The sequence below is a fragment of the Ochotona princeps genome, chromosome X, assembly GCF_030435755.1.
Source record: "Ochotona princeps isolate mOchPri1 chromosome X, mOchPri1.hap1, whole genome shotgun sequence".
Lineage (NCBI taxonomy): Eukaryota > Metazoa > Chordata > Mammalia > Lagomorpha > Ochotonidae > Ochotona > Ochotona princeps.
The window spans coordinates 43955184-43982282 of NC_080865.1; the positions used below are offsets into that span (position 1 = coordinate 43955184).

General features: G+C 39.8%; 1 protein-coding gene across 3 annotated transcripts; it reads right to left on the reverse strand.

Moving 5' to 3' along the window:
* Positions 1-738: 738 nt before the first annotated feature.
* On the reverse strand, positions 739-26879 carry RLIM (ring finger protein, LIM domain interacting). 3 transcript variants are annotated; one of them, XM_058658192.1, is made up of 5 exons: positions 26369-26879; positions 24549-24607; positions 10364-10556; positions 8978-9061; positions 739-7380 (listed from the first exon to the last, which is right to left on the reverse strand). In XM_058658192.1, exons 3-5 carry the CDS (start codon positions 10530-10532, stop codon positions 5804-5806), a joined length of 1830 nt encoding a protein of 609 aa, XP_058514175.1. In that variant the 5' UTR covers positions 10533-10556; positions 24549-24607; positions 26369-26879; the 3' UTR covers positions 739-5803. The 3 variants fall into 3 exon arrangements, with proteins under 3 accessions (XP_058514175.1, XP_058514174.1, XP_004592818.1); XM_058658191.1 differs by having other exon boundaries at positions 24549-24612; XM_004592761.4 differs by lacking the exon at positions 24549-24607.
* Positions 26880-27099: the final 220 nt, after the last annotated feature.

Here is a 27099-nt window from a genome sequence, read left to right on the forward strand (position 1 = left end):
CTTGGCTAACCTGAATCCTTTTCACCCACATGGGAGACATGGATTGAGTTCTGGCTCATGGCTTCAAATGCCAGGCCTGATGCCATTACAAGCACTTGGGAAGTAAACTAGTGGATGAGAGATTTCTCTCCGACCTAACACATAGCTTGTGGGAAATGCCTATTATGAAAAATTTATGCACATAAAAAATTTCTCACACCAAAATAAACATTTTAATTCCATTTTCCCACAAACTTTCAAAAGGTCATCATATAACAAAATTCATTTACCAGTGAAGTGAATACTAAGGGAAAATCTCACAAAATGAGATTGGACACCTTCGTGGTTTGAGCTGCATATTTTAAGAGGCGGGGGGTAGGGATGGCAGACAAGCTGAAGGAATAACATGCATCCCTACATGTTTGGGCATAGAGGATCAAGCAAGTTCAGGGCAATGATGAGAATACCAAGAGCAGCAAAGACGCATCTACTGAAAATATCACTTAAATTCTTGTACCAGAATATTGCTTTAGTCTTATTTTATCGAAGATTGGGCTGTTCTTGATATTATGCTGATAAAATGGAATTCTCACATAAACCATTAGCTGCCCATACTCAAGCAGTAAATGGGGACTCAAAATCAGAATTGCACTGTAATTGCACTTGGGTCTAAAAATCAAGCTTCTTTAATATTGTTTTGAAGCAGAGCCTTTATCAGATTTCCCTTTTGAAAGAAAAACTCAAGATGATCAAACCAAATGATCACTTCATGCATTTTATTGATAGTCTATATTGTAAATCTGCAGTATGACATTTTACATAGGGAAAAAGCTTCTTCCTAAAAGATAACTATTAATAATCAAACCAGCTTTAATATGACTGACCTTTCAAGGTCTTATTTTGCATTAAACAAGTTAATTTTTAGCAGTTGTAAAGCACTGTACAAAAAAAAAAAAAAAAAAAGAGGAAAATTGGGTACATTCTCAAGATTTAACACAGGGCTTCCCAACCAGGAGTCTGCTAGATACAGATATTGAAAAAGGGTATTATGTCCAGATTGAAACTGAAAGAAAATGAGAAACCAGATAAATCACGCCAACCAAATTCATTTCATTTTGTGCTCCTCTCTGCTTTGTGCAGTCTCTCCCAGAGGTCAGGAAGCCCTGGTATCACAATCACTTTAGTCTTTACAGAACTACATTTATGTGCTTCATGTTCAAAGACATAAAAGCGACCTTTGTTACTGCCCCCTTCAAATCCCTTCAGGTTCTTAAAGGCTTCAGAAAGCAAGCTTTCCAACATTGCTGCCCAGTTCTTTACATGAATCTAAGTAAATGTCCATACCAAAGCAGCACTTCCTGGGAGAAGATTAAACAGGCACAGATATATAACCAGGCCAACTGCGTACCTACTCAACTTGCAATCCAAACATGGGACAGTTAAAATACACAAATCAATCAGTTAAAAGAATGTTAGTAACAGGGCTTAGAGTTAAGGCTGGGCAGCTGGTTCGACCATACCTTGCTACTGGAATCAATCTGTAAGATAAAGAATTGACAGAGGAACCTTCCCAAAATGAGGCACAGTGGTAGGACTGGGTTCACATTCACTGCATGTCGTTAAGATATCCACCACTCGACCCAAGTGACCATAACGTAGCTTAGCAAACTCATGGTAAAACAAATTCCAATTAAAAAAAACGAGTATATCACTATAATTTTGGATGATGGAGGGTATCCTGTTTCCTTCAGACTTAACTGAAACCACATCAACAGGAAAACAATGACAAAATTCACAAATTTTGAGCATTCTGACACCCTGGATTAACTGTTCTATGCTCTACTTTTACATACAAAAAGGGTTAATTAAATAAGATCACTCCATTGTAGGGATTATCTATTTTAGAAACGTTCAAGTGAATGAAAATCTTAATTTCAGAACACTAAAAAATGTCAAGCACGGGGACTGAACTCACAGCTGTTTCAGCTTATGTCCAATTGAAAATGTAGTGAAATACTACCTCCTCAGACCTTCCACACTTCAACTTTCCAAATGAAGCATGCTACATCAATTTACATTTTCAATTCTTTTCAAAAGAATACAAAAAAATCACTAGTTAATTTATCACAAGTTATTGAATATTAAACATACTAAAAAAAATCATAACTCAAGGAAAAAAAAAACACCACACCTGACATGTGTTTTCTCGAGTTCCTGCATTTAGGTTCAGAACGCTTCAGAAAAGCAGCTATCAGTATAGTCTCACAAGAATAAGAAAGTGCCCAGTGAATTTGGCTTCTGTGTACTTAAGTGTCAGCAAAAGGGAATCCAGAAATGTAAAATTTTAAGACATTAAGGTAGATAACATTTTTTCCATACACAAAAGGGGGCAAGAATAAAAACATCCTTCACCCTCCAAATACCAATTACCACAAGGTGCCACTGTATTCCAGCAAGCTGTAAAAATGGCCTTTTAAGAGGCATTTTGACCCCCCTTGTCACATAGGTTAGTTATCTTGTGAACCCATTGACGTCATGGATGATGCTTGACCCATTTCATGTTGTGGACACTTGGGAAATAAGTGGCTAAATACAAAGCAGTGATAACCCCTCCTAAATATAATTTGAGACACTGACACTAGGAGAGAATTCTTGGCACAGTACAGATGTGTTTAAACAGAAAGAGGAAAGAAAAACCATTACTTGAGGCAACACTTAAAGCTAACCAGTTTCCTAAAGCTTGAATGAATTCAAACAATCACAGTTCTGAAATGTGTATGTGTGTTTGTAAAATGACTCCTGGTGCTAAAGGGTTTTGTTGTGGTGAATTGTCTACATTCCAACACAAATGTGAACACTTTTCTCAAAATCCCAATTTCCATGAATACCACTGAGATATAGCTATTGTGTTCCTTTTAGTGCAAATATTCCAAATTAACAACATGGCTCATCTTCTAGTGTTGCTACAGATCAAAGTCTGCGAACTGCTATCCTAACTTGCTCAATTTTGTCTCTAGTACTAATAAATCCCAACCTGCCAGCTGCTTGGAGTTCAGTAACAAAACAAACATTTCAGACCAGTAAAAGTGGAGTTTTAGAAGATATCTGAAATACCCAAGAAAATTCAGGTTTTGGTACTTTCCCCTATGCTTTGAACAATGTCATGTCTCAACATTGCTTTTTCTTGTTCCTATTTACTGCATGAAGTTCAAACTAGGTCTCAGAGACAGACTTTTTTGTAATAAAGTAAAAGTGCAAAGATACAAAATGAAATGTAGTCTCCTGCAGGAAAATGCTCCCTTCAAAAATAGGTGTTTGGATGTTGGTGGGGAAAAAAGATTTTTTGTTCTCCATTGTACATCTGACACCTACAAAAGGACCTAATCTCCAATGTCCACAACGCTAGTATGCTTTAGTCATAGACTTAGCAAAAGGAAAAATTAAGTAGCAAATTTCACTAAAATGTTTGTGTCCATTCTATACAACCCAATGGCAATTACTGAGTGCTATTGAAAAAGGTGTCCACACGCACATGTTCAATGTGCGTTCTACTGAAGGCTAAACACATAAAAAAAGTCTATTTCCAGTGTTTATGAGTAGATTGAATATCTACATTCAGAACCAGCATTCTGCTCAAGTTACCTCTTAGTTTAATACTTCACAAAGGAGTAATACATTTTGGGAGGTTAGGGAGGTACCTGTTATCGGTAACTTTCTTTTATACATAGAATGTGCTGCAAATGTTTTTAGATTATTTAAGAATGAATATTTTTATACCAAGAGGAAAATGGATTTTTTTTTTAGCCAATCGGGACTACCCTGCAGATTTGAAACCATAGATAACACCCTTAGGAAAGGAGACAAGGAGGCTCACAATATAAAAGGAATCCTGACTTTTGCATGGACAATTTTTTTAAAAGATAAAATGTATTACATAAGCGCCATAAACAGTGAAATCTGCTTATATTAAAAAAAATAAGTGAAGCTTTGTTTCAACATTATTTCCTTGCAAGAGCAGTACATATCTGTTATAGTAAACAACTACTATATTTACAGGTTAATTTCCTTGATACTTAGGTAGGATTGAAAGTGAGAAGAAAACATGATAATGAATGTTGAAATAATCTTTACAGTGAAATTGCTATCAGTGAAGGTAGCCAGGTTAACAATTATTAAAGCAGTCTTGTTTATTTTCTGAAGATCCAAGTCTGGGTAATTAGCTCATTTTGTTAAAGGCCAAGGACATGTTCAAGCCCTTTTCTGGCCTGTTGGCTTTTCCCAGAGAAACAAGTATCTGCTTCAGACTAACCCCAGCCAGCCTTAAGAAAGGAAATTAGGCAAAAATGCTGGGGTTAACATTATTTACTCTTACTACTAAGAAAACATAAAGTGCCTGTCCATAGCAAGTGAACTGTCTCATCTTCAAATATGGACACAATTAAACTTTGAATTTTAATTAAGTCAACATGATACATCTTCAAGGAAAGGAAAAAAATCCCATAATTGACCTGGTCATTACATGCGAGACGTCAAATGTGCATTACACAGGCTGCAATGAAATATTAGGAAGTGTGCACTAGTACCTTAAAGGACAAAAATCTCGAAAACTGCAAATCCGAGACCTTGCTATGAGTGCACACATCTGTACCAATTGCAATTGATGCAAAAAGTGGTTTGTAGTCTCTTTCCTCCACCGTCTGAGGAGCAGACTTGCAGAAACACCAATTTGATTTGATGTAGTGGTTTGTCTCTCTGAAACCAGAGTCCTGCCGATCTGCCTCATCTGTTCCCATAGAATGCCAGGTCAGCAGTTACAGTATTATTGTCTTCATGAAAACTCTGAATTCCTCAGAGCAGTTTTCTTTACTCCAATCTGTCATTTCCTGCCTAAATTCAAGATAAACAATTCCCGTTGGTCTTTAGTGCAGTTTGACTCTGTGTTGCCTAATTCTAGGCATGTCACGGTAGCTGTTCACATACATTAAATATTATAGATATGTTCTGCTCTTGACGCCTACACACTTACAAAAGCAGCTTTGTACTTTGGGGTGTGTGTGTGTGTGTGTGTGTGTGTGTGGGTGTGTGTGTTTTAAACTATGTCGGCTCACAAAAAGCAGTTCTCTCATTTCTAAGCATGGTACTTTACAGTTTTTTATGCATTAATACAACAGTGCATTGGAAAAAGTACTGAGCCTCTACAAAATAGCTTTACATTTTTTAAACAAATGAATGTGATTTTTTTTTCACTTACACAAGCATAGGCTTTTTAATATTTCCACAAGATAAATATCTCAATTAAACTATAAGCTCACTCTACAGTGTGCCACAGTGATGGGCTTAAGGAGACGGTTTATACACTTAAAGGACTCTAACCTTAGTGTTATTTACACTGACATGTCCAGTATCACCTAGTCTGAGAGGTGAAAAAAACAATACTCAGAGTGTGACTGAATTTTATCAACCAGTAACTGGGAATGGTCCGGCTTTCAGTAATCACTTAGGAAACACGTACTGTCATTTAGCCTGAAGCGGGAAGTTCCTTCACCCCTCTCTTTTACGGGGTATGAAACCTTATCAGTACAGATGCTATCAATTTAGCTGGTACTGACAACAGATTGTTAGGTCCTAAAGTGTTGTTTTTTAAGTACTTTCTTGTGTTCTGGAACAGAAAACTGGAAAACGAACAATGATTCCTTCAGAAAGCAATGACTCAAGTCAGGTTGTAACTCAACATTTAAGCACCACTCAAAAAGTGGACATAAAACAAGTGATTCCTGCTTGCCCATCACTATATCAGCTACATAGCTGAGAGTTCAGATCTGAATTACACAACACTTTCTCTGTTACCAGAAGCTAGAACTGCTCTGCGACAGATAGGGCAGGTAGAATTCTCAGACAACCAGCGATCGATGCAGTGCACATGGTACTCATGGGAACAAGGTAGTTTACGTAGTTTGTTGCCTTCTGTATATTCTGTAATGCAAACACTACAGGTTTTTAATGCATCATTTTCACCAAAACTTCTCATTGCCAAGTTGTCGATCTGTTCTTTGGTGAGTCCTCTAGGTTGGTCATCATCATCCTCATTTAAGAGGAAAAACTGAGCCAGGCTAAGGAAGGGCAAAGAGCCACTTTCATCAAATGTGACCGGGGCTCTATGTCGACCCTCTCGCCTGTTGCCTGATGATGAGCTTCCTTCATTACTGCCTTCAAAGACCTCCGAGCTACTTTCTGAACTTTCACCACTGGAACTGGAACTAGGGCTTGAACTGGAACTTGAACTGGAACCAGAACTGCTACTACCACCAGAACTCCCTCTTCCATTCCGTGACTCTGCCCTCTCCGTATTTCGACTTGGGACTGAGCCACCAGGTTCAGAATCACTATCACTGTACATGAAGTAGCTTAACTCACCAAAACCTGTCATAATCTGTCTTAGCATGGTCTGAATTGCAACAGAAGTAGTCTCACTTAAACCAGTATTCAAGATTCTACGAATGGGAATTCTGATGGTACTGACATAGGTTCTCACACCTGCCCGTTCAGAACGTGAAAACGTACGCCTAAAACCCCCTCGTTCACTTTCATAAGTGACAGTGTTGTTTGATGTCTGAGACCGTGACCGAGTTCTACTAGCTATACTATCTCTTTGCCGATATTCTCCAGGACGAACTCTTCTCACTTGAAGGTCAAGGACTATGGTTGGAGGTCTTTGCCCTGATCCTGTGGCTTCACCATTGCTGGCTGTATCGGAAGAACTTGCTCCTTGAGAGGCATTTCTTGTTCCAGAAGCTGCAAATAGACCTCTACTTAGCAACTCTGGTCCAGTGATCTGCTGTCTCAATGTTACATGGTGCCTGGTTCTAGAACTTCCCTCAGTCTCATTTGCCAAAGGATGCTCAAAAGTCTGAGATGAGATATTATGATGAGACCTCCGTGGAATTTCACTCATTGGATGCAGAGGTGACCTACTTCTTTCAGCTCGGGCTCTGGTTCTCCGATGGTCAGGACTCCTGCTTCTGGCCCTCCTCAGACCTCTGGTAGGTGTAGCTTCTGTTACTGCTTCAGCTGAATTTCGTTCTGATCTCGATGATCTTGTAGATGCGGATTCTGACCGCGGATTCTCCACCTGCCTTTGACTGTTGGTTTCTACATTTTCTCCACTAGAACGTCTTACAGGTGGCTCATTATCATTCTCTGAATTTTGGCTCCCATTATTACGGTTAACATTTATTTCTAAGCTGAATCTGAAATCACCACTGTTTGGATTAGTCCGGCTCACTGCTCTCCAAGACTGGTTTCCTCTCTGTCCACTTCTTGTTGTGTTTCCGGTTTGTCTGACAGAGTTAAGCCAGTCTATTATAGAGTCACCATTAGACACGTCATCTGCGGAATCTCCACCTGGTGAAAACACAGGGAGGAAAGAAGGAGAAAAAGCAACTACTGAAACTAGGACAATCACGCTACTATTCCAAAATCTTGTAGTAAAGAACTTTTTGAAAAGTCTGAACACATTTCACAACTACATTGAATAAACTTGTTAAGGAAAGCAGGAAAATTTCTACCCCATATTGAAAAAGCAAGTTAATCTCAGAGAAATTTAGACGTTTTATGTCAAAGGGGATCTGCAATAATCCTTTCGCCCAAGTGTTTCATTATATACTAAGCTGGGCAAGCTACGGTGGGACTGTCAATAGACAACTTTTTTTTTTGTTTTTTAGCTAATGAGCAAAACACCAATATAACCAAACCAGGTAAGCTCTAGTTAAGGTATCTGCCAGTATTTGAGTTCACATCCCCTCCCCCTCAAATTTTCATTATTCTCTATTTCTTCTAGGCTCTTGACATGAGTGGCTGATAATGCATGAAACTGTTTTAAAATACAAGAGTTTTAGTAATAGTAAAAACATAAATGCTTACCATTTACAAACACTTGAATATTTCTTAGCATCAATCTTAGAGCACATATCAAATAAACATCCTGAACATGGCATGTCATATATAATGGCATGTTCAAGAACCAAACTGTTTGAGTGGGCACTGTGGCACAGCTAGTTAAACCATTGCTTGAGGTGCTAGTCTGAGTCCCAGCTACAATCTACGTCCCTGCCAATGCACCAAGGAAGGCAGTCGAAGACAGCCCAAGTGCTTGGGGCTCTGCCACCTACAGAGGAGACCCAGATGGAGTTCAGGCTCCTGGTTTCAGCTTGGCCCAGTCCTGCTTGTTGCAGATATTTGAGGAGTAAATCAACAGATTAAGATTGCTTTCTTTCTGTCTCTGTCTCCATCTCTTTTCCCATCTCCACTTCTCACTGTCACTCTGCCTAATAAATATTTTCCAAAATATCTAAACAGTTCTCATTAGCATTTTAGGTTACACAATCAAATTTCCTATTTCATGCTAGGAGGAAAACACCAGATATGAAACGAACAGAATTTCTTAATAGCAAGACTATTGACATTTTGAGCCAGTCAATTTTTCTGTCAGCAGGGGCTGTCCCTTACAGGATGTCAGGCTATTTGTAGTCATCTTTGCTCTGCACCTGCTAGATGCTAGTAGCAAACTTCCAATAAACCAAAACTGTCTTCAGATATCACTAGCCCACCAGCAGCAAAATTACACCCCACTGAGAACTGCTATGTTAGAGAATACACCACTTCTTTTTGCTGTTGAAGTCTCATGTTTATAAATACAAAATTAAACAACAAAAAATTTCCGTGCAGGTAAAAAAAAAGGGGAGGGGGTGGGGAGAAACGGGACCACACTTAAAAGGCCTATTTCTCACTGCCTCAACTGACACAGATAATAAAGGTGAGGCAGAAAAAAACATACCGACATTCTCATCAAATACCAAGAAAATGCCAGTTCTCTTTTTATGACCAGATACTTGGCACCAAAATCATTTGTGCCATTTCTGGATAATCTTTGGCTGACATTTACTATTATGAAGTTCCTATCATTCCAACCCCTCTGCCCATCTCCCAAAGAAAAACATACCTCTATTTTCATCTGGGCTTTGTGGTGGTGGACCCTCTTTAATCTGCTGTAGTCGTCTCAGCAATTCCTCCTCAGTACTTTCACCTGAAAAGTTGTAAAATGTTTTCTAAATTACAAGTGAAAACCAATGACTCTTGGCTGACACACTCTCTCTCCCCACAGCTTAGAGGCAAGGCAATCAAATATCTTAGCAGTCCATATTAATGGCAAAAAATATCAGTAAAAACTTAGCAATTTTTAAAAGCTAAAATTAGGAACCTACCTAAAATTCACTCCTTTGGGAGCACAGAATTAGAAGCTATATATAAGTGTCCAGCTTATACAGCTTTTTGTATGTAATCCTCTTTTAAAAAAAAATTTCAACTCTAAGAAGTAGATCTCATTACCTGCATTTTAAAATCAGTGCACAGAGGTAGATATCTGGCACAGCAGCTTGAGATGCTTCCTAGGATGCCTGCATCCCATATCAGAGTGCCTGGTTCAAGTCCTCCTAGGTCTTATGCTTCTGATCCAGCTTCCTGTTCATATACATTCTGGGAGGTAGCAGATGATAGCCTAAGTATTTGTTCCTTGCCACCTATATGGGAGACCCAAATGGAGTTCCCAGCCTGGCACTGGCCTGGCACAACCTTGGCTACTGAGAGCATTTTGGGGAGTGAACCAGCAGGTGGAAGATCTCTACGCATCTATCGCTCTGCCTTTCAAATAAAAGAAAAATAAATAAAAAAAAAAATTTAAATGAGGACAAGTACTAAAATGACAGGCCTGAGAACATTCCAAAGAATAGCAGAGCCAGAACTCCAACTACAGCATGTTGATTCAAGTCTGGTACAACTGGCTCAAAATGCACCCTCTTTCCTAACATTTATGCCAAAGCTTACTTTTGGAACCAACCATCCAAGGATTAGTGGAATAGAAATGAGCAGCAAGAGAGATACTGGATTTTAATCAGGCTCAAATGAGATTTAGTATGGTAAAGACAATCACTACAGACCACAGTTGTGATTGCCATTTTCTCACAGCTAGTTTTAGAGCACTGCAACTGGGATGCAATCACAGAATCAGAGACAACAAAACAGTCTATCTGAAGAACTCAAGTTCTCACTAGCTATTCTCACTAAGACACATGTCTAATAGTTTTTTTTTTTAAACTGACTTTGTTCAGCTCCATTCTTTTCCATTCAGTTCATTAAAACATCATAATCAGAAACTTAAAAAGTCTAACACACTATGTCTCATACAAATATAAGATATTAAGCAAAGCAGTATAGGCCATTTTGTATTCGTTGTACTAAGCAATCATACTTCATAATCGCTAAACCTTTTCAAAGCAGTACTTTCAAAGAAAAACAGGCAATTTATGTTGATAAAATACATGCAACACACCTGGGGTGCCCAACAAATTATTATCTCTCATAAGCCTATATTCTTCTTCACTCAGGTTATTGACAAACTGGTAGAAAGCTTCTTCCCTATCCAACCGATCCATCTGACTTCTGCGCTGTGCTGCAGACCGGTCACCACTTCCTTTATCGTTGGACTCTGAGTTTTCCATCTTGCCGAACAAGTGGAAAATTACCTACAAGAAAGGAGACCAATCTTGAAAACAAGCATCAGTGGCTTTTCTACACAAGCTTTAATTATGTGAAAATCCAGAAAGCAGGTTGAGACGTGGAATTTTTAAGACCTCAAATGAATGCAATTTCATGTAACAGGAAAACTCCTGAAAAGCATTACTGTACCACTATACCAGGAAAAGACTAGGTCAGGGGTTGGCAGACTATAGCCCTTAAGCCAAGTCTAGCATTGCTGCCTGTTTTGATTTTCATTCAAATCTAAGAATGTCTCTAAGAGATCAGAAAGTATTTTGTGATGTGTTAAAATCACGTGAAACTCACATTTCACATAGTTTTACTGAAGCACAGCCATACACATTCATTTACATACTGTCTATGGCTGTCTCAGTCCTATAATGGCAGAGTTGAGCCTTTGTGACAGAATGTAAGTGATGCTCCCCCTTGCTTGGCACTGCTGCTGTGTACTGTAATTTGCTATGATGCAGTTGTAACACGAAAGCACTGTTAAGTGTCAGCAGTAACACTACTCTAACTTTTTAAATTACCAGTATATACTCTTCATGACAAATGAAAAGTGGACTATAAATGTCAGGCTTAAAAGCACAGTAGGTAACTTTTTTTTTTTAAACAGATTAGAGGGCCAAAATTGTATTTATTATGCAAAGATACTGTAATTGTGCTAAATACAATACACATTGATCCCCCAAATTATGAAGCTAGTGAAATATTAGAAATGATAAAAATTTAAATAGCCTAATCTTTTAAAAAATGTTTATTTATCTGAAAGGCAGAGTTGAGAGTGAGACAAAATCTTCTATCCACTGGTCTCCCAGATGGGTGGTAGGAACCTAACCACTTGGACCATCATTTACTGCTCTCCCAGGGGCACTAGCTGGGAGCTGGATCAAAAGTGGAGTATCTGGGACATGAATCAGCATTCACATGGAATGTATGTGTCACAGGCAGTAGCTTAGCCCCCTGCACCAAAATGCTGGCCCCTAAAGTAAAATATTTAATCACAAAAATAGAACCTGTAGTGAGGTTTCAAACAAAGTGAATGTGTCACATACTGGCTAAGCAAGGAAGGCAGTTTACTGATGACAAGTCAGACTGTGTTCCAGTACAGAAGTTGGAAAAAATAAACTTCTTTAAGAATATCACTCTGGGGCCCGGTTCTAATTCCGGCAGCTCCACTTCCCATCCAGCTCCCTGCTTGTGGCCTGGGAAAGCAGTCGAGGATGGCCCAATGCATTGGGACCCCGCACCCGCATGGGAGACCCAGAAGAGGTTCCTGGTTCCCGGCATCGGATCAGCACAGCACAGCACAGCACCGGCCCGTTGCGGCTCACTTGGGGAGTGAATCATCGGATGGAAGATCTTCCTCTCTGTCTCTCCTCCTCTCTGTATATCTGACTTTGTAATTAAAATAAATAAATCTTTAAAAAAAAAATATCACTCTGGGGCTGGCACTGTGACCTAGTGGATTAAGCTGCAGTTTGTGACATCAGCATCCCATATGGGCACTGGTTTATGTCTCTGCTGTGCCACTTCCGATCCAGGTCCCCGCTAATTTGCCTCAAAATCATCAGAAGATGACCCAAGTGTTTAGGTTCCTATGACCACGTGGGCGAACTGGAGGGAGCTCCTGGCTCCTGGATTCAGCCAGTCCCAGCCCCAGCCATTGCAGTGAACCGGGAGATCAAAGATCTTCCTGTCTCTACCTTTAATTTCGCTATATATATATAATTTATATAAATGCAAATATATATTTTGCAAGTGCAAACGCATATATATATTTCATACATTACCCTGTGATGAACTTGAAAAAGCACAGTAAGATGGCTCTAGTACTTCTGCCTCTGCCCACTCATGTGGGAGACCTCGTAAGGGTTTCTGACTCCTGGTCTCATCTTAGCAAAGCAATGACTGGTTGTAGAAATTTAGGGAGTGAAATAGCAGATGGAAGATCAGCCAATTATTCTTTCTTTGATTTGTAGAGAAACAATTCAGCATAACCTGAAGTAGAATCTGTTAAAAGGTGTTACAACTAACATGGCAAAAAGTTGTGTGAAAAAGACCTACTGATTAATTTTCCAGAGCTAATGAAGACTTTCCAAGTAAGTCTATGGTTATTTATTATATTAATCAGCAGATACTTTGCAAAAACTAACTGAATCTATTGTTATTTCTGAATCAGTAGTGTTCATGGTGACTTTCACTTTTTGTGGACTTAAAAGCACATAGCACTGTGATGGCTTAACGTTGGCATAAAGATTTATTGTGATTTACTGTACTCAGAACAAAGATTAAATTCTTTTCTCTAATAATCATCCTTCAACTACTGTCATCAAACAATGAACAACTTAGGATATTAGCTTTTACTAACAAATAACAATGTCTAAATGTGATTTATACTGTGGAAAGTAATTTCAAGAGCAGGTACAGCACAGCACAAGCACTGTCAGGCTGTTTTATACATTTCTTGTACTCCTAAGATAAACTTCATTCCCAAAACAATTTGGAGCAGATCTACACAACTAGAGGGACTTGCATTATGGCACAGCTGCCACATCGGCATCCCGTATGAGCACCGGCTGCTCAAACAAACCAAAAAAAAAAAAAAAATCTACAATAAAAAAAGTGCTTTTTCTGGACCCCAGTAAGTGCAAAGGTAATTTCTATTTCAAAATTCATTTAAACCTGCAACTGAGGAATTTCTATGTAACCTTCAACTGGAAACAGTAACTGCAATGTGTTGATGAACTAAAAAGGTGTATGTAAAAACTCTAGCTAAAGTCTCTAAATGCAGTAACCACAGGTGAACATTTGAAAATGACTAGTAAGGAATATAAACCTGACTGTCAAAAAAAATCAAATGCTATATACCTTTGCAACAAATGCTATACACCTTAGCAATAAACTTGTATGGGAGAACACTACACTCAAATTACTACTACATTCTATCACGAAAAATGTTGTGGAAAATCTGGCTTCTCTCCAGTGAAAGCCTAAACATTTACAACCTGGCCTTTTATAGTTTGTCAGCCCCTGTTCTTGATAATATCTTAAGTAAACGTAATCCAAAGTTCTTAAATTGTTATTTGCATAAACTTAAAGAAATTAATATTAGATGATTTCCATACACTCTTAATTAGCCATACTAATGAAAACCAATGGCAGAAAACAATCTAAAATAAGGAAAAGCTTCAAATAAAAATTTCATTCCTTAGGTCCCAGTGTGTTGGTTCAACTGGCTAATCCTCCACCTCCACTTCCAAGCACAGGCATCCTATACGGGTGCTCGTTTGTGTTCGGATTGCTCCATTTTCCATCTAGCTCACTGCATGTGACCTGAGAAGGCAGCAGAGAATGTCCCCAAAGCCTTGGGACCACGTACCAGTGTGGGAGACCCAAAAGAAGCTCCTGCCTTTGTATCAGTTCAGCTCTAGCTGTTGTGGCCATTTAGGAAATGAACCAGCAGAAGGAAGATCTTCGTCTCTCCTTCTCTGTAAATTTGCTTTTCCAATGAAAATAAATCTTTTAAAAAACAAGAGAGGGCTCAGCGCAGCGGCCCAGCAGCTAAAGTCCTTGCCTTGAACGCACCGGGATCCCATATGGGTACCGGTTCTAATCCTGGCAGCTCCACTTCCCATTTAGCTCCCTGCTTGTGGCCTGGGAAAGCAGTCGAGGACGGCCCAAAGCCTTGTGACCCTGCACCCATGTGGGAGACCCAGAAGAGCTCCTGGCTCCTGGCTTTGGATTGGCTCAGCTCCAGCCATTGCAGTCACTTGGGGAGTGAACCATCAGATGGAAGATCTTCCTCTCTGTCTCTCCTCCTCTGTGTATATCTGCCTTTCCAATAAAAATAAAATAAATCTTAAAAAAAAAAAAAAAAGAACAAAGGACCTCCTCAGGTTTCTTTAAAAGAAGAGAGAAAAAAATAAAATAGAAAATTTCATTCTTTAGTTTTCTGCTTCCCAGTCTCAGGTTTACCATCTTTAACATTGACAAAACTTAATTCTACACACGTCTGTACCATGATCGAAATGTTTGTGCCTGAAAATCCATGTTGAAGATCCAACCCCGATGATATTAGATGAGGCATTTGTGATTAGATCGTGAAGGTGGAGCACCATCCCTTTAATGCAGTGACACCGTGAGATGGTATTGTCTATGAACCTCCACAACAGCTCTCTACAGATGTCAAATGTGCTGCCACCAAGATTGGACTTCCTGACCCCCAGCACTCTAAGAAATACTTTTCTGTTGCTTACAACCACCCAAGTTATGGATGAAACCCAATCTGAGCAGTACAGTCCAAAAACTTGATTTGTAGCAAATCAAGGCCATACTGCTCCTAGGATTTAGCCTCTGACACATAAACACACAAACTACTAAAACTTTCACAAATCCTAAAGAGAAAAATGAAAATCCTCTTTCAGACACAAAAATGCAAAGAATCCTATCTTTTCGCACTCTGATTGCTTACTGAGCATAAACACATTTTACAGACACAGGCACAGCTAGATCTCCATCCCATTTTCCACTATGACTATTTTAAGAATACCCTAACGTTCTTTTAAAAAAGATAACCATGTCAAGAAATTGAGGTTGGCAGGGGGAAGACACCATAATATTTCTGCAAGGTCTCTCCTAGTCTCAAGACTAAGATTTCCTAATTGTGTTAAGTCTAAACTACATAAATATCTGACAAATTTTGTTTTTATATCTTAAACTTTAGGAACACTAGAAACCAGCAGCTTAAGTAAAACATTCATAAAAATTATATGGGCCAGACAGAAAAGCAAAACAAGCACCCTTCCTACCTCCCTCCAAACAGCAAAAGCAACACCAAAAAGAAGCCAAAATTCTTTTACATGTATCTCAAAGTAACATCATTTCATATTTTTAATGGCGAAAATAGCTGATCTTTGAAAAAAAAAAAAAAAAAGAGGAGTAACCAAATAAAAATACCAGTAACATTTGATAACGTTCTTGAGCAGTTAGTATTCAGAAGGCTGGTAACATGAAGGGACAAAACCTACTTGTAACAGAAATCATTGGTAAACTGTTCTGAGAACAACTGCGGAGTAAGATGCTTTTAAAACTACGAATCATCTTTAGATAGGCCTTTGGCAGTGACTAAGACATCTCTTGGGCTGCCCATATTCCATATCAAAATGGCTTTAAGGCCTGTCTCTGCTTCCCATTCCAGCTTCCTTCTGATAAATAAATACTCTGAGAAACAGCACATGCTGGCCCAAGCAGTTGGCTCACCACCCATGTGGGAAACCTGCAATGAGTTCACTGCTCCTGGCTTTAGCCTAGAAGTTAAGATGTCTGCATCCTACCAGACCGCCTGATTTTGAGCTCTAGATGCCAGCTACCTGCCAGTGCATAGCTGGGGAGGCAGCAGGGGATGGTTCAGATTGAATCCCTGCCACACAAATGCGAGACATCAACTAAGTTCCAGATTTCTGGATTTGGCCTTGCACAGGTCAGCTGTTGTGCACATTTAAAAAGTGAACCAGCAGATGAAACATCTCTCTCAGTGTGTGGCTCTGTGTCTGCCTAAAATGAACCTTTTGTATGAATTAGCGAAAAGATCTGCTAACCAAATACAGACAACTAACTCAAAGCTAGGAGTTAGCATAAAAGCATGTCATAAATAATATTCTGAATCCTCAGTGAACTGAGGGAGTGGACTGAAACAATAAAAATGATGACACCTTGCACATGTGATAAGTATGAGTGATTGTTAGATTAAAATAATCAATAGTAAAAGAGTAAAACAAAGTATTTCGGCAGGTCTTATGAAAACAGCTAAGTTTTTAGCCAATACAAACTCAATAAAGTCTGTTGAATTGGGCAACTAAAAGTCACAGGCTGCTCTCCTAGACCACAGTGTTCAAATAAAAGCAGGGCTAAAGTGCCACTGAAACATACTGTTTGATTATATGTAGTAGTTGAAATTTTTTAAAAAGTCTCTTGAAAAGAACACTGACAAATATTAGAAGTGAACAAGATGCTGAGAAACCTGGGAATATCAGAAAAGAAATGGCTGAACTACCTGGAGATGTTTTGCCTGAATAAAAATGGACACAGATTACCACTTTTACGTATTTAGAGGTACAATATTGAAGAAGGTACAGTTGTAAGGTCAAAGAAAACCTACCATTTACATATATGTGAAAGCAGATAATTCATTTTAATAAAGCAGTCTAACAAAATCCTCCAAAATGCACACAGAATCAGCCTTCGAAGCAAGCCAGTACCAGTTTCTAAAAACACACCAGGGGGGAGGGTGGCTATCAGAAGAGGGGACTTTGAGGGGTGGTGCTGAGGCTCATCATGTTCAGCTGTCACCTGCAATGCCAGCATCCCATATGTGTGCCTGTTGGAGTCTAGCAGCTCCACTTCCCATTTAGTTCCTTATGAATGTGCCTGGGAAAGCAGCAGAAAATGCCCCAAGTACATGCTTGTGCCCTTGTAACCTACATGAGAGATCTGCATTGAGTTCCAGGCTTGTGCCTTCAGCCTGGTCCAGCCCTGCCTCAATAAATACACCTTAAAAAAAAAAAAAACAACAAAAAAAACAAAGGCCCAGCGCAGTGACCTGGTAGCTAAAGTCCTCGCCTTGAACGCACCAGGACCCTATATGGGCGCCAGTTCTAATCCCGGCAGCTCCACTTCCCATCCAGTTCCCTGCTTGTGGCCTGGGAAAGCAGTTGAGGATGGACCAAAGCCTTGGGTTCCTGCACCTGTGTGGGAGACCCAGTGAAAATTCCAGGCTCCTGGCTTCAGATCAGCTTAGCTCCAGCGTTGCAGCTCACTTGGGGAGTAAATCATTGGACAGAAGATCTTCCTCTCTGTATATTCGCCTTTGCAATAAAAATAAATAAATCTTTTAAAAAAACACTCACAAAAACTATGAAAGTCAACTAAAAAAGGATAATTTTTAAGGAAAAATAATGAAGTAGTAATATCCAAAAGAAACAATGCAAACCACAATATGTAATTTTAAAATCAGAAGCAGCTCCACTAGAATAAAAAAGCAGGTGGGGTTAACTTGAATATCTTATTTACCCAACACAGCCATTCCATTATTTCAACATGTTACCAATACGAAAATCACTGAGATGATTTACATCCATTTTTCATAATGCTAAGTCCTCAAATTATGTATATTTTACACATACAGCATATCTAAAATTGGATGCTAAATTTAAAATGGAACAGTGTCCAAAATAAAGTTATTTAATATAAAAAGTTCATACTACTGATTCAATTTTTAAACTTAAAATGAAAGAAAAATAAGACTGTTTCAAAGATACTCTAGCCACATTTCAAGAACCCAACAGCCACATGTAGTTTGTGACTAACACAGAGAACAGCTGTGAAACATTTCTTTATAAGGTAGAGAAATCTCACACACAGTTTTAAATATTCCCAATATACCGTTCATGCTCCATAAATTCACTATTTATATATTTATATACCCTCTTTTTTTAAGTTGAGTATTCCACAGACACGCATGGGCTAATTCTTGCTATGTTCACCATTATTCAGGAACTCACTTTTGAGCTTTTGGAATTCCTACAATTTCTCACATGGAAAACACAAACATTATTGGGGGCTTCAGAAAGTTCAGGGAAAATTCTCATCTTTTCACTCCATATTTCCATGAATTTTCGAAGCCCCCACATCTCTGTTCAAAATTCTCTTGGCACTGAAATTTTCCTGGATTCCATTTGAGATTTTTTAAATCTTAACTTCCTAATGCAAAATTTTTATGAGACAAAGTAACCTGTGAACAAACCTAAATTCCTCCTTCCACACAAAGATTCTGCTTCCGTTTGTTCCTATCTTCCTAGATTGAAGGTACTTCAACAAGTTCATGGAAAAATAAAATTAAAAGCTATATTTATTTTGGTGGAAAATAATTTAGAAATCGGGTTGCCCCTTTCTATGAGTTTTATGTATTTAATTGAATGGCACAGCGACAGAGATCTTTCATTTACTGGTTCACTCCAGAAATGGCCAAAACAGTCAGGTTGAGCCAGGCCAATGCCAGCAACTGGGAAATCCTTCAGGTCTCCCACACTGGTAGCAGAACATAAGTACTTTAGCCATCATCTGCTGTTTCTCAGGCACATTAGTACGGAGCTGCACTGGAAGCAGAGCAGCCAGAGCTCAGGCTGGAACTCTGATAATGGGACAGGGGCATCACAAGAGTCAACGTAACTCAATGTGCCGCAAGACCTGCCTCTTTCCATGATTTTATTTTGAAGACCTCATGTATACATAAATTTCAAAATTTTCTGCACCAAAATCTATCATTTAGTTCCAGTTCCAACAAATTTTTTAAAGTACACTAATAAATGCCAAAGAAAAATCAAGAAATTTTAGTTCTCCAACACATTGACTTTGTCATCTCAAAATCGTAACCAGGGTCCAGTGCGATGGTTAAATCTTCACCTTGCACATGCCAGGATCCCATATGGGTGCCAGTTCGTGTCCCAGGTGCTCCACTTTCCATCCAGCTCCCTGTTTGTGGCCTGGGAAAGCAGTAGAGGATGACCCAAAGCCTTGGGACCCTGTACCCAAGTAGGAGACCCAGAAGAAGCTCCTGGCTTCAGATCAGCTCAACTTCAGGGGAGTGAGCCAGTGGATGAAAGACCAGTGTAAGTCCTGACTGCTCTGTTTCTAATCCAGCTCTCAACTCATGTGCCTGGGGAAAAAAAGCAGAAGATGACTCAAGTTCTTGGTTCCCTGTCACTTACATCACTTATGTGAGCGACCTGGATTGAGTACTGGTTCCTACCTTCCACCTAGTCCAACCCTGGCCATTGTGTCCACTTTGAGGAAAGAACCAGCAGATGGAGGCCCTTAAAAAAAAATCACTTCATTCTTTCCCTAGTTGTGGTAATATCTATGCTAATATTTACACAGCCTTTTACATTTAATCCCATGAAGTAGGAATCACTTCCACTTCATAGGTAAAAAACAGAAGCATGACAGGTTGTGATTTACGAAAGACCAGGAGGCTAGTAAGTGGGAAAGGCAGTGATTACTCCACATTCTGATTCCCGTATTTTCACTAAATGACAACATGCATTCCAAGGACTATATATTCATTCACTCTCACTATGAACTTTCTTTACCATAGTCATTCCTTGCATGCAAATTTTGGAAATGACCTAACAGCTTTTATAAGCAGCATGAATTCAGCAGCTAAAGTCAACTTACTTTACAACTTTTAGTACACTTGTCTGAAATAGAGTATTAAATTAAAATACATCCAAATTCATTCTTGAAAACAAGCAGCCAAATTAGAACTTTAGCCCAGTCAAAAACTATTTGCTTTACAATTAATTTGCATGAAGAAAAGTTAAAACCAACTCTGAGATCATTCAATAATTAGGTAATTTCAAGAAAGCACATCAAAAAGTTCATGAGAAAATGGAATTAAAGGCTAAATTTATTTTGTTGCAAAATTTTTCTTGGAAATCATGTAGATTTTCATAATGCACATGAGCTTTTTGAGGTCCCCTCATATTTAGTATGATACTTTTTAAAGCAGTCAACACTTTCAATTTCTCCTAGCCTTCATTCTGTATTGGTGTAAATTATATAAATGTTTCACTACTGCTAAAAGTACCTCATTTAATTGTCTTGCTCCAACAACATGAATCTTGAAAAAAAATTAACGTTATTAAAGCAAAAAGTCACTTAGAATATTGTTGAGTACTAATATGGGCCCGGCGCTGCAGCCCAGCAGCTAAAGTCCTCGCCTTGAACGCGCCCAGGATCCCATATGGGCGCCGGTTCTAGTCCCGACAGCTCCACTTCCCATCCAGCTCTCTGCTTGTGGCCTGGGAGAACGGCCCAAAGCTTTGGGACCCTGCACCCACGTGGGAGACCCAGAGGAGGTTCCTGGTTCCCGGCTTCGGATTGGCGCAGCACCAGCCGTTGCGGCTCACTTGGGGAGTGAATCATTGGACAGAAGATCTTCCTCTCTGTCTCTCCTCCTCTCTGTATATCTGACTTTGTAATAAAAATACATAAATCTTTAAAAAAAAAAGAATATTGTTGAGCACTAATGTGTCAGGAGGCCTGGTGCTAAGTATAAAGACACATACATGTTATATTTGATACACACTCCATCACAGAAGTCAATTTAGAAGATGTTAGTTAAGGGTCTCCATCAATATTAGAGAACTGGATGAAACCATCTACAAGATGCCTTCCAGTTCTAAGAATATGATTTTGAAGTAATCCAATACTGGTGATACTAAAGCAGTGACAGATCACAAAATATTATCTGAATGGCAGTGTTAGCTTAGACTCATTGATAATTGATTTTTGCTGCTTGTAAAGGGCAGCAGAAACAAATTCAAAAGGCTCAGATTGCCCATGCATCTAAACTCTTGGCAGCAATTCTGATTACACTAGAAACCTCTAAAACGTTAAGTCAAAAGAATTTTAAGAAGTTCAGTAAATCAAAGGTCCAAAGACCATACCAAATGCTGTCAATTGACAGGATCATATCAATTCACAACAGGAAGCCATTATGACAACATTTTATCTCACTCAAGTATTCTAATTTAAATAGTTAATTCAATCTTCAACTACCCATACTGAGCTGTATCACTAAGTTATAATTTGATTTCATCCATTAAAAACAATTTTGACTTCTTTCATTATTCCCAAGAATGAAAAAGCTTCAAAACATCCAAGTTCACTTTAAGAAGTTATTAATGAAAAATCACCAGTTTCAAGCAATGCTGGTGCTCATGAGTAACAAAAGTGCTATTTTAAGAATCTAAGTTTCTGGAGTTTGCTCTGTGGGAACAGTGGGTTAAGCCACCACCTGTGACACAGGCATCCCATTAGTGCTAATTTAAGTCCCAGCTGTTCCACTTTGTGTCCAGCTCCCTGCTAATGTGCCTGAGAAAGCAACAGAGGATGGCCCAAGTGGTTGGGCCCCTGCACCCACAAGGGAGGCTAATCAGCCCATTTAGAGAGTGAAGCAGTGAAAGGAAGATCTGTGCCACTCTGCCTTTCAAATAAATAGATACTTTAAAAATCCCCCGAAGTTTCTTGCCATAAAACTCGACCTTTTAAAAAAGAATGAAGCAAATTTTTAAAATTAAAATCACTGGGCCAGAAAAGACAGTCCTATAGCAATCACTGTTACATTTGAGGAAAACAAGTGCATTTAAAACCAAACATACCAACCAACTGTCCTTGCCCAAGCAGTGCTCCTATAGGGAAATGACACAACAGAGACAACGCATCTCTGCTCTGTTCAGGACAGTAATGACTTCTACTTAAATTTTGCTAAAACAGGTATTAACATGGTTCCCTTTCCCTCTCAAAAGCATCCTAACTTTCAGTAATTTATACAGTCATACACGGGTTATAACTGACACCAAGTAGAATTTGGTCAAAGATGGAAATTGGGGCCAGCACTGTGATACAGTGGGTGGTTAAAAGCTATTGTCTGCAATCCATTTGAGTGCTGGTTCCAGTGTAGCTACACTTCAAATCCAGTTCCCGTAATACTCCGGGGAAAGAAGCAGCGGATGGCCCAAGCGCTTGGGCTCCTGCCATCCAAGCAGGAGATCTGTTTCTCCATCTTAACTCTGCTTTCAAATAAATAAGTCCTTAATTGTAGTTAACTTCTTTTTTTTTTTTTTCTTACAGTCAAGGAACAATGAGAAGGAGTAAGACTTCTTCGCTCCAGGCAAAATTTAAAATATTAAGCACAAATATCTCCTCCCCCTACCCCATAAGTATTATGTTCGTCACTATGTAAATACCACTATACTATCAAATATTGTTAACAGCAGCCAAACATACTTGGGAAAATTTCTCCAAGAGATTCACATAAATCTATAATCATAAACCATGTACTAGAATACACACTGTTCTCACACACATATTGGTGCTCTTATGACTACAGAAATTTAAAACTTAGTTTGGGGACTGAAATAAAGAATAAATCAGAGCAAAAGTGTCTACTGTATATTTTAGGAGGAAAACTCAAATTCATAAATGCATTCTAAAAAGCCATGAAAGTGAAACAGGTTTATGATATTGCAAGTTAAGCTGCCACCTATGCCCTGGCTTTTGCAGTCATTTGGGGAGTGAACCAGCAGATGGAATATCTCCAGTCTCTCTCTCAACTTCTGAATAAATCTTTAAAAAAAAAAAAAAAAAGGAAATAAACGAACATAGAAGTACTACTATGCCTTACAGTGCTAATCAAAATTTCTCAATTTCACATAAACTAGATCTTTTTCAAAATCAGTGTATTGCATGGTTTGGGAAATCTGTTACATAAAAATGTTGAAGAACTGAACTGAGGGCCTGGCACAGCAGCCTAGCAGTCCTTGTCTTGCTCGGGCTGGGATCCCAAATGGACGCTGGTTCTAATCCCAGCAGCTCTGCTTCACACCCAGCTCCCTGCTTGTGGCCTGGGAAAGCAGTTGAGGATGGCCCACAGCCTTGGGACCCTGCATCTGTGTGAGAGACCCAGAAGAGGATCCAGGCTCCTGGCTTCAGGTCAGGGCAGCTCCAGCTGTTGTGGCCGCTTGGGGAGTGTATCAATGGATGGATGATCTTCCTCTCTGTATCTCCTCCTCTCTGCATATCTGACTTTCCAATAAAAATTAAAAATAAATCTTAAAAAAAACTGAACATGAACAAAGCTTGTCCCTATCTTAGTGCTCCAAGATTCTAGAATCTCAATGGTATGGGTGTAATAGAGGACTTCACTTTCTAGTCTGCTATGCATTCAATCCACAGTAAATCCAGGAAGCATGAAGTCATTTGTTGATCTGTTCTATCTACCAGGGCTAAAGATAAAGTAATGCACATATAAAATAATTCCATAAATAAGACACTCCATTTGACCTACTCTATTTTCTAGGGCTTAACCACATGTTCATTAACCTGAAAGATGGCCACCAACCTAACATTTCTAGATACCATTTTATTATAAAGCAATTTCTTCAAACAATGTCTGATTTCAAATTAAGTTTCTCAAATCATATCAAGGGCCCTCACAGCTGAAACAAGAACAATTCACAGCCAAAAAAGAAGGCCAACTGTCAGATAAGTTTTATTTTCATGAGGCAAACCATCTTTTGAGTATTAACCAGTTTCTGGTGCATTATGAACTACAGATTTTGCATAGAACCTTTCATTCTCACTGCATTACCAACCTAATTTACTAGCAACTTCAGTGTCAGACATGAGACAAAATGAGGGCTCTGCCGTTTACCAGCTATTTAACTGAGGATATAGTACTTTGGCTCTTTACTGAGCCTCAGTTTCCTCTATAAAACACCTAGACCCTCATAAGACTATGCTATGACGATCAAGAAATATTGCACATACAGCACAAGGCCTACCATGTAAGCCTTCAACAGCAATTAGTATTAGTTCAGGCCAACAATCCATCCCAGTTTGCCTGGGACTGTCCAGGAATAATTACCAAGGTCCCTTTTGTTAGCCTAACAAATTATGTGGCTATGATGATAATAAAGTAATGATGATAAAGTAATGATGATAAAGTAAGGTGTTAATGCCAATTGTATTATTACATATCAATTAGGACTTTTCTACTGATATTTCACTTATTCAATGAACATTCTATTTCACTTACATCCATGTCATTCCAACAATGTATGGCCATTAATGCCTTTTTTTATTCTTTCTGTTCTAAAAGTTTTTGTAAACCTCAAACATTATTTTAGAAGAGTAAAATTCACAGATAAAGCACTGGTGGGTTCCAGGTACTTGGAAACATTACCCTTGAATTCCCAGTGAAAAGTACCCATTCTCATCATGAAGAATGCCCAACACCAATTAACATATATCAATGAGCCCATCCAATCACAAGGCCTGCAAAACAGAACAATAAATATTTGTAAACATGCATTCTACATATAAATTATCAGGAGACGCAACAAAAAATAAATTACCTGACTGTTATGACATAGTATTGAAATACAATAAACTGGATTTTAGTTTTCTTCACACTCTGCTCTAGAAAAAAAAAGAATTCATTATTCTTCCTCTTTTATAAGATATACATTTTTTGACACAGTCACATCCTTTAAAAATACACATCCTATGTATGTAAATTGCACACCATAACCCAAATCTAATTCATTATTATTAAGATACTTGGGACTGAGAGCAATTCTTTTAAATAAACTTACTTAAAATGGACCTGCTCTTATCAAACCAGTATCTACTTTCAGATTCTTATAATCACTTTCAAGGAGATATCTGGCACATTACATTAACCCAAGCAGGGAATAGGAAGTATTAAAAAGCATCAGGACCTCTTCAGCTAAAGACTGCTAACATTTTTCAGTAAGAGGGCAGTGCTCTACAACCACATTTGGCTTGGCCTCTGCATACTTCATCTCTATCGCCAGTTTAGAAACTGCCGGTGGGTGGATGGAGGAGGAGGTGGGGGAGTTAGAATCATTTTTGGCTGTTCTCAAAGTCCTCATTCCAGGACAGACAATGTATCGGATAGAGGTAACTCGAGTACTTTTGTCTGTTGTCAAGGAAACTCCGAAGAAATGAGAACAAGTAGTACCTTCATGATTTCTCTCCCACTTCAATCATCAAAATGTACTGCAGTTCTAATAAAAACAATGCAGGCTTCTGATTTCAAGCAAAAAATTACTTTGGGGCCTTGCAAATGGTAGATGACAATGTCACATAAACGTCTCCTCTTGCCCCCAAATGAGAAAAATGACCTAAATACCAAGTTAGCTAGGCCTCAGATGCCCGGACTAACCTGTGGAATAAGTATGGTGAAATTGTCTAGGGAAGGAACGTGGCTGTCTCCTCCATCTTGAAATTAATCAGCATAAGGGAAGCAGAAGCCCAACCGGTTAATACTAGTTACTAAGCTATGGTGTACGTGGCAGGTACCGCCCGCAGAAGTCGAGACCCTTAGGCATTTTTTTTTTCACTAGGGTTGGGGGCAGGAGGTTGAGCTGTCGGCAAATTGAGCGGAAATTAACTTGAAAATAATTTGGCCTAGTTTCTGCTCTCACCCAGGGAAAAACAACAAACACGCAACGGCTTTTCTCTCCCTTTTGGAAGCAGGGGGGTGGGGGGAGAGGGAATCCTTCTAGTGGTGTCTGGCCAAGGATACACCAGGGTTATAAGAGCAAGGGAGTAAATCACATTTGCCTGGAAGCTCAGGGAAGATGTCATCACGGCCCCACAGAGCGCCTAATTGACACTGCCCTGCAAGAACTCCAAAATGGGCTCTTGCAAATAAATCCGGGGAGATCTACAGGCCCACGAGTTCTCGGCATACCTGACTGGGAGCAGCCTGCTCTTGTCCTCCTGCCTCCAAAACCAAAGCCACCCTGGAATGCGCGGGCCAGCAGGAGAAGCATTCCGAGAACACAGCAGAGGAAAACCTGAGACGCTCTAAGATTCTCATGCCTGAGGCCAGAACTCGAGAACCGCCTGTCCCGAATCTTAGGGCTCCGAAGGGCCCCGACTGCGGCTCGCGCGGCTACGAAGAGGAAGTATACTCCCACCTCCTTCCCCTTCTTCAATGAGCCTGTCGACTACCATCCTACTAAAATGGCAGCGGCGACTACGCCACGGAGCCCCCCACAGCAACGGGCCTGGGGTCCGGAGGCGGCGCTGAGGCTCCGCCGCGACGCGTCACTCGGGCCATTTTGGGAGAACGCGGCAGCCGCGACTCCAGTCCTCCTCCTCTCTCTCCATCCATTTACCGGAGGAGCTGCAAATCTGCACTTACTCGGTTTGGGAGGTCAGATTCCAACTCGGTTCGTCGGCCGCCGCCGCCGAAGCCGCCTCTTGCAAACCCGCCTCTGATGAGTGGCTGGTGGAGACCCGCCTCTAGCCCAGCGCCTGCTCCGAGACGTTGCTCAGGCAGCCATTACCTTCCCCATTGTTACCAAGCAGCGACAGGAAACCACTGCCCACAACAGGAAGTGATGATGTCTCCTCTCAGCCCCGCAGCCCCACTCCCAGCCTGTTAGCCAATCCCAGGCGATTCCTCGAAAAAGCTCGGCGGGAGGAGGAGGGGGACGGCCGACGACGCGGCAAGGCGGGCCGAGGTTTGGAAAAGGAAAGCGGCTATGACGCCCACCATGTGACAGGCCCCACCCTCCTCCGCCATTTTGAACTGGGGCGAGAAATATGCGTTCAGAGGATTGTGGGAACCTGCGCTTTCCCATTTTGAGAACTGAAGGACGTCATCGCGTGAGTGCTAGAAACCTATTTTGAAGAGCGAGGAAAATCTCACAGACCAGTTTACACAGCATCCTGGCGTTTTACTCAGCGTTTACCGTACTCTAAATGGAGATCAAGCACAATTATACATGATGGAAAAGTTAGACTAAAGTTTAAAAGTATAAATAAATAAACAAACAAGTAAATAAATAAATAAGTAAAATAGACTCAAATCCCAGTTCCCACGACTCAGCAATCTACTGGGGGAGCGGCATCATATTAAAAAAAAAAAAG